Source organism: Pinus tabuliformis, chromosome 5_1 (assembly GCF_031772625.1).
Source record: "Pinus tabuliformis cultivar Carrire ecotype Pingquan chromosome 5_1, CPIR1, whole genome shotgun sequence".
NCBI classification, from domain to species: Eukaryota; Viridiplantae; Streptophyta; class Pinopsida; order Pinales; family Pinaceae; genus Pinus; species Pinus tabuliformis.
Window position 1 is genome coordinate 382,939,096 of NC_142305.1, and position 9,078 is coordinate 382,948,173.

General features: G+C 41.6%; 1 protein-coding gene across 1 annotated transcript; it reads right to left on the reverse strand.

Moving 5' to 3' along the window:
- Nucleotides 1-1,264: 1,264 nt before the first annotated feature.
- LOC149165043 (uncharacterized) lies at nucleotides 1,265-7,286 on the reverse strand. Its single transcript, XM_089429688.1, has 2 exons — nucleotides 5,817-7,286; nucleotides 1,265-5,302 (listed from the first exon to the last, which is right to left on the reverse strand). The coding sequence occupies exons 1-2, from the start codon at nucleotides 7,284-7,286 to the stop codon at nucleotides 1,265-1,267; spliced, it is 5,508 nt and encodes a 1,835-aa protein (XP_089285814.1).
- Nucleotides 7,287-9,078: the final 1,792 nt, after the last annotated feature.

Sequence of the window (9,078 nt, forward strand, 5' to 3'; positions counted from 1 at the left end):
TTTGCGATTGAGTCGCCCGCCTCCATCTTGATTTTTTGAAGTTTATCTTTCAATGGCAACTTCCTATGGTCACTTATGTTCTGGAAAAGGTTTGTTAATGCTTTCCACATAGCATATGGATTCTCCTTCGCATGAAGACTCATGATAATGTGGTCTCGAACTCCCTCAAGGATTATCCGCCTCACCCTTACCACACACTTCTTCTATTCATCCAAATCTTTTGCATCCGATGTTGGTGGTTTAGTAATTCTTGATTAATTTTGATTTATTTATTTATTTTATATATATATATATATATATGTATATATAATTTTTTTAAATTTTATTTATTTATTTATTTTTATTTTATTTATTTATTATTATTTTTTTTTATTATTACAGTTCATTTGATTTTGATTTTTTTTATTTTTTTATTTATTTATTTATTTTTTAAGTTGACTTATATTAATTTTTCATTCATACCTTCTCTATCTTTTATATTCATTTATATAAAAATAGTCCTGGTTTTTCTAAATTAACTTACTATTTTTAATTATTTAAAATTTAATTATTTATTAATAATTTTTTTTTTTTTTTTTTTAAGGGATTGGTCCCCCTAGGGTATTTTTCCCTTAAATTAATTAATTAATTAATTTATTTATTTATTTTTATTTTTTTTTCAATTATCTTTTACCTGACTTTATCTTGATAACCGAATATTATAACTTATATCTATATATATATATATATATATATATATATATATATATATATATATATATATATATATATATAATTTAAATAAATTAAAGTAAATTAAAGTTTTTTATAACTAACCATTAAAAGTATTTTATTTATCTATATATTTGACCTAATTTAACTTATTTCCATAAATAATGATAATGTTAAGAATAATAATAATATTAATTAATAAAAATATTTTGACCACTAATATTAATAATATATTAATATCAAGACTATATTTTTTTTCCCCTGGGAAAAAGTCGTAATTTTCATTAAAGTTAAGAAAATTACATTTTGCAGATGCCGAAGCATATCCATATGCAGGCTTTTGCCTGTCGAGTTCAAATTATAACTGTCTATAAACAAAATATCTCCACGCAGGGAGCATACCAAATAAGTCAAAACTATGTTCAAAAATGAGGCTAGCTCTTCGCAGAGAGCATTATATGCTGCTGTAATAAAAACAAAATATGTACTGTTCTGCTGTATCTACATTCTGTAATAAGCAAAAAACTGCAAGTGACAATGGCTATTATAGCCATTATTCCATATGTTCATCAAAGGGGCGGTGATAATACTGATAAAAGGTGCCGTCAACTTCCTCTTGTATCCACCAATCTTCACCTATTCTGTGCGCTGCCTCTTTGGAGAGCTGATCTGCAGTGGTGTTTTGTTCCCTGTAGATATGTTGACAGACAAAGGATTCAAATGAGGTGATCAATCGCTTAGCTTCATCTAGAATATGCCTCAAAGAAAAAGCATGACAAATAGATGCATTATTAAGCCAATTGCACACTATTTTGGAGTCACCAAATATCTGTAAGTGTCTGCATTGTTTATGTATAGCAAAGTGAATAATGTGCTTGGCTGTGCTAAGCTCTGCAAAGTTGTTTGTGCCTCTCCCCAGATTAATTTGGATTTTGTAACAATGCCTGTTATCGAGGTGTAGTATGGCTCCCCCCCCGCAGCCATCATCTTGGGCTGAACCGTCGAAAAAAGCCCACGGCTTTGATGTATCAATGGGAACAGGTCTAAGAGTTCTCGGTGGGGAGGATTGGTCTTCCTCAGGTATCATGTTAAAATCAGCCACCGTGTGGAGAATGACCGAAGGCCAGTGGGGCGCTTTAAGATTGAAGATAGATTGGTTACGGGCTATCCATATAGCCCAACAAGCCAGCAGAGGCAGATTTTTGGCCTTACTTGAATGCTCAATGCACCAGTTTGACCATGCCTCCTTTAGGTTGCTCCCGTGCCAATCTTTCAGAAGCGGGATATGAGATGATAATGATTGCCAAAAGGATTTGGTCGAGCTGCAAGTTAGGAACAGATGCTCTGTGCTTTCTTCAGCGTTGAGACAGAGGTGACAGCGGAAGGGTCCATGGAAGGACCGCTTCATGAGATTAGAGCCTGTAGGGATTTTATCAAAAATTATATTCCACATCAAAAGTCTCGTTCTGGGCGCCGCTTTAAGTTTCCAAATCGCCTTCCAGGTAGGTTGAACATCAGGTGGCTTGTAAGACTCCATGAGTCTGAGATAACCCAGCTTAGGAGTGTATGCCCCATGCTTAGCGTGTGCCCAGATGATCTCATCTGGTCCCTCTGTAAGTCTGATCTGTGCTTGTGTGAGGGCAGTAGTAAAATCCTTCCAGTCATTTATCCATTGATTGGGCAGGTCAAGGGCTCTGGCTGATAACCAAGCCTGATGTAGGAAAGAGGAATTAGCTTGATCACCAATATGCTTGATATGAGTGATGCCTCTATCGTGGAGGTGATGGATGAGTTCTGCTGGTAGTCTGTGAGTGTTCCCACATCCAACCCATGGGTCCACCCCAACACGTACAACATTTCCTTCTTTAATTCTCCATGTGATCCCATCACGCAGCAGGGGGATAGTGTCGATGACAGCTTTCCAGATGTTGGAGACTTGATGATTGTTTCCGTGTCGAGTACAGATCCAATCTAGGATTGATAGCGGCTTGATATATTTTGTATATGCTACCCGAGTCCAGAGACTGTCTGCAGTGAGTAAGCTCCAACCGAGCTTGGCCGCCAATGCCCTTGAGAAAATGGCTAGTCTCTTTAAGCCCCATCCACCCCATCTTTTAGGCTTAGTAATAGATTCCCATTTCACCCATGCAAATAAACGCCCCGTCTGGTGACCTTTCCATAGGAATCTACAGCATATACTCTGTAGTCTGTTCAGGATGCCCCTTGGTATCCAAGCAAGGGCCATCCAGTAGACAGGGGTGGCTTCGATTACAGCTTTGATGAGTACAAGTCTGCCCGCCCGTGATAGGTATCTGTGGTACCAGACTTGTAGCCGCTTCTCCACTTTTGAAATGAGCCATAACCAGTCTGCGATTCTATAGCCAGATGGTTTCAGATGAAAACCAAGGTACTTTATCCCATCCGCTAAGTCCAAGGTGACAAATGGAAAGCGCTGTGTGGCAAATGTGATTTCATGTACTGAGCACCCAACCGATGAGATAGTTGATTTATTATTGTTGATCTGCATCCCAGTGGCCTGTTGGAAGAGAAGGAAGGAGTTATGTAATGATGATGAGTCACCGATGCTGCCATTCAGGAAGATGAGAATGTCATCAACGAAAAGTAGGTGAGTAAGGAAAAAATTATCCGCTAATTTGATGCCCGTTATTTGGTGCCGATCTCTGGTGGATAATATTATCCTACTCAATCCTTCCATGATTAGGAGAAAAAGCAGCGGTGAGAGGGGACATCCCTGCCTGAGTCCTCTCTCAGCAGTGAAAAAAGGAGTGGCTTCTCCATTGAGGAGGACACTGTAGGATACATCAGTGATGCAACTCATCGTCCATTTGATGAAATCATATGGGAAACCAAGATGCGTAAGCAACAACCTAAGGTATAGCCAGTTTGTTCTGTCAAATGCCTTAGAGAGGTCTACTTTGAGAATCATTCCTTTCTGCTTTTTGATCTGAAGAGTATGCATGAGCTCTTGTGCTGTGGCGATGGCTTCGTGGATCTGTCTATGATGCAGGAAAGCAAATTGTTCAGATGAAATGTGCTGTGAGAGGATGGGCTTAAGGCGGTTTGCAATAATCTTCGCAATGATCTTATAGAGGCAATTGCAGAGTGATATGGGGCGGAAATCATCAAAGGAGATCGGGTCATTTGACTTGGGAATGAGGGCGATGAAGGTGGATTTGATGGCCGCTGAAATCCTACCTCTTCTCCTGCTGTCCTCCACTATGTTCAATAAGTCATGGCCCAGAATGTCGAAAAAAGAGATGTAGAATTCAATGGTCCAACCGTCAGGGCCAGGGCTTTTATCCTTTTTGAACCATTTCAATGTGGCTTCCAGCTCGTCCATGGTCACCTCCTTCTGTATTTCTTCCGAATTTTCCTGATCCACATATCTAGGAAAGAGTTCTGCCACTCTCATGATCTCCAATATGTTGACATTCCCGGGCGCCCTGTAGATACCCTTGAAGTGCTCAGTGGCAAGCCTGGCCAAGTTCTGCTGGTTAGAGATGGTGTGGCCACGATCATCCTTTAATTCCCAGATAGTATTGATGGCTTTACGACCATTTGCGAATTTGTGATAAAATTTCGTGTTGTTGTCTCCCTCAGTGAGCCAAATAGCCCTGCTCCTTAGTCTCCAACTATCTTCTCTTTCCTTCAATATTTGAGAGCGCTTGGCGAGAAGATTGTTATACTGTTCCTTGCTCTCTGGAGTGTTGAAGATCCCTGTTGTAGAATTTTCATACTCAGAGATGACCCTTTCCGCCTCATTGAGAGTGTGGTTATCCTGGATCCGCTTCTGGTGAGCCCAATTTTTTGTGATCTGCTTAAGTTCTGAAAGCTTCCTAACAAATCCAGCAGAGAGTTCCTCCTCCTCTCGGATAGGGTTGTTCTGCCAGTATTCATGGACCAGCTGAATGTATGTAGGATCTTGTAGCCAGGTAGCATTGAATTTGTAGGGGCTCTTAATTTTGTGAGCGAGTCCATCAGCCTCCAGGAAAATTGGCCTATGATCGGATAATCCACCAGATCCCACCCATTGACGAGCTCTGGGTAGCTCATTGTATAACTGTTCTTTGATCAGATATCTATCGAGTCTTCTGGCCAAACTCTGATCTCCACTCCTATTATTTGTCCAGGTGTACTGTAGACGAGCAGATGGGATGTCTACCCAGTGGTGATCATCTAATAGGGAGGAGATGGTATCTGAGAGGGTATCAACTTGTGCCATGTGCCCCCAGGATTCACAATAGCCCAGGGAGAAGTTTAGGTCCCCTCCTAAAATTATGTTGTCCGCTTGAAGAAGCTCAGATCCAAGTAAGGTTCTCCAGTAAGAAGCCCGGTCAGAGCAGGGTCCATAGACATTCATGATGCGAAAGTCCCTCTCAAATGAATGATCATAGATGTCGAGGCCTATGAAGCCTCTGCCTCCCCAAAAATTGCATATGTCCACTGTCTTATTGCAGACCCCTATAGCCAGGCCTCCTGATCTCCCAGATGCATCAAGTGCATGGAAAGTCCAGTTCGGGAGCCAAGAGGTTAACGAATGAATGAGGTAGTCCGCCCGGCAGAGGGTTTCCTGAAGGAAGATAATATCCAGGTGAGCCGAGGTTAACAACCTCCTCAGCGCTAGTTTTTTGGCTGAACTAGCAAACCCTCTACAGTTGAATGAGAGAATCTTCATGAGGGGGGAGGAGGAGGGCCGTCCTTTGCTCTAAGGGCCCCAAAAATAGTTTGTTGTCGCCCAAGGGCGACCTCCTCGTCCGCAGTGTGCCTCGCTTTAGTAATGCGGGATGGACGACCTCGAGAGGTCTTGTGAGAGATGGGGGAAGTAATAGGGTCGAGCCCAACAACATCAGGTCCTCGGTCTTTGACCCGAGGACGAAGGGAATAGCGAGGAGATGGCCCGGAATTAACCAAAGATGATGTGATCAGTGAGGGGGGAGCCAACGGAGGTGGGGGAGGAATCGAGCAAGTGAGGGATGTTTGTGTGTGTGAGGGTGATGAATGTGATGCAACAGATGGAAATGAGAGTGAGACTGATGATGTGCAGGATGCATGAGTTGATAAAGAGGAAAGAGGTAATGACATACCCGAAACCGCAGAGTCCACCGGGGGGGCAATGTATGCTCCGGTACCTCAGAGGATGATGGCGGTGCCGAGGAGGGTGCTTCGATGTCCACGCACGCAGGCCCTGGCTCTTCCTGAGGTGCCTCATCCTCGTGGGTGCGCTGATGATCCTCTGGTGGCTGAACCGGATGCTGTTCCAGTGGGATCGACCGAGTAGGTTCAGGAGCCTCTTCCTTCTCATTCCTTTGTGATTTCCGGAGCAGTGGGCAATCCTTGTAGAGATGCCCAACTTTGTGACATCTGCGGCAGCGGTATGGGATGCCCTCATAGTCGATAATCTGCCGTCGAGCCGTGTCTTTCCACTGTATTGTAATGAATTCATACAGTCCACCCCTGGTGTCCATGAATATGAGAATCCTAGCATAGGACATCATGCCCGTCTGAAGATAAGATTTATCATATCCCATGTATGTTCCGAGTGCATTACCTATGCGCTTGAAGATTTCTTCAGACCAATATTGTAGAGGAAGACCTGGAAGACGAATCCAAATAGGTCCAACCCCAATCTGCTCTGTCTCAGGATCAAACAAGGGTGTCCATCGCTTAAGGAGCACAGGCGCATGGTCAAAATGCCAATGTGAGGACAGAACCCAGTTTGTGTGGTCGGCACGCGCGAATCTCAGTGCGAACCATCCTCTCACAAATGTCTGCACAAATGGGATGTCTACCAAGTGATGTCCCCAAATCTCGGTAGCCCATGCCTTCAATCGTGCCGCCGAATAGCTGCGTCCCCTAATACGGCCGACTAAAACTCGATCTGCAAAATCCATCGCTTCGCCCCACTGTATGTCCTCTTCCAGTCTGAGGAAATAATCAACTTCTCTTGATTTGAAACACTTAGATTTCCTTTTAGGGCCACCGGGAGGGGGAGGGTTCTGCGGATGTCCAGAAGCCGGAGAAGAGATATGAGGGGGAGCCGAAAACTGATGGGGGGCAGGGATGCCGGCAGGGGAATCGTGAGTAAACCCAGAGAGGGGGCCCGAGAGCGGGGGTACGGAGGTAAAACAGCCAGAGGAGGGACCAAGATAACCCAAGGGACCGGAAGAGGATAGTGTCAGGTTAGGGTTATGTGCTTGGCGGTGAGATGAGCCAGCTGCCCGAGGGTCTAAACCCGGGTTGGGGTTAAGGCATCCAGTAACAAACCCAAGGGTCGCCGGGGAGTGAGGGGGCGTCGAAAGAGCCGGCCAGGTGGGAGGTTCATCCGGGAGGACCACCGGCAGAGATCTGGAGGATTCACCATGCGAAAACTGTGAGTAATGCCCAGAGAAGTCGTCGTAGTACATACCTTCTGAGCTGGCCATTGGGGTTCGCCAGATGGAGACCCCCTCCAAGGGGTCAGCGGAGTAGTCGACGGTCTCCAGGTCATCCATGGCTAACGGCGCCTCGGAACGGTGAGCACAAAGCGGAGCAGATAATCCCGGCGAAAAAGACATGTAGCGGTTGAAGGTTCGATGAGAAACCGCCACAGGTAAGCTAGGTTAACACAGCTTCAGGTAAAACAAAACCCCGAGGTTCGTGATGCAGCCAGACGGAGACAGTGTCGGCAGCATAAACGGACGGATGGAGCAGGTGCGGTGGAAGAGTAACGGAGAGCGGCGAGTTCCTTCAGCTGCAGGGTTTCAGAAACCCTAGCCTAACCCAGATCGCGCGGTCTCCATCCTTCCGTCAATATCAAGACTATATTACTAATATAATATTAATTATATTTAATAAATAATTTAATTAAACTAAATATTACTTATACTATTAATATATAATAATAAATAATTAAATTAAATTAAATAAATTACCTTTTCTAACTAACCATTTAAATTATTTATATTTTATCCTTAACTTTATGATTTTAATTAAAATATATATATATATATATATTATTAATAAATTACTTTTTAAGATAACCATCGAAAAATCCTTAACAACATATTATTATATATATTTATGTTTTATATTAACAATATTTAGTAAATAATTTAAATAAATAAGTGTATTCTCTTAAACTAACCACTATAAGTATTTTATTTATTAACAACCTAATATCATAACTTTAATATATATATATATATATATATATATATATATATATATATATATATATATATATATATATATATATATATATATATATTAAAAAAAAAATTATGTATTAATATTAAAAATAATAATAATATTAAATTAATGATTATTAATTTGACTTGGGTCCGTAGGTCAAAATTAGCCATTGGTCGATTTAGCCGTTGGAGTCTCTGCACAGACTATTTAACATGCTTAGCTGGATCTATTTCTTCCCTTGTCCTGATGATGAACCACACTGGTTGGTTCAAAACGCGTCGACAAATGGTTTATCATGTGATTTTCACCGAAAAATCTCTCGCAAACTTGTTATGGATCACAGAAGCCTCAACTCTATAATGAATTCCTTCAAGCCATTATCCTCCAACATGACCTCCATCCTGTCCTTCTAGGCTATGTGATTTGAGCTTCCATCCAAGGCATACTCAAGCCGCAAACTGTAGAATGCCATCTGTCGATCCTGAAGTATGTATTGCAAATTCAAATTTCACTTGTAACCCTGAACTCAAAAACTTCGAAATATCCTCTACTATACTGTAATAAACTCTGATACCATGTAGATTTTCTTGTAGATTCATAGCTCATGTAATTTCCTAAAACACAAGACAAGAATCTACTATACTCTTTACATCGGAAGCCCATAAAGATCGATGAAAACAATAATTGACAAGAGGAAGATAATCAATGGCACATAGCACAATATGTATCTGGGGAAAGCCACAGCTCAAAACCCCTACTATCTATATTGCATTAATTATAAATCCAACATGAGAATACAATGCTTGTTCTCACAAGAAAAAACCCTACATAAGTATAATCAACTCTCAACTCATAAGCTATCTCATGCCAAATCCTTAGTCTATTCAATAGCTCTCCAAGCCCCTATTTCCTTGCACTCTTGATCAAATAATTTGGATGAATACAATATGCTCTGCTCAACCTTCAACTCAACCTGCACAAGTATTTCCTATCCTTCACCTAATGACCTCCTTTGGCAAATACGTAGCCAAATTTCCAAGCCTCCAAGATTCTAATTCCTTACATAATTCCTGAGAGAATTAGCTTGTATTTAAAGGGAAATCCTCACTCTATAACTGTGCAATCCAAACATAGGTCCTTCTCTTATTGCATGCATGATATTTACAACTCAGTAAA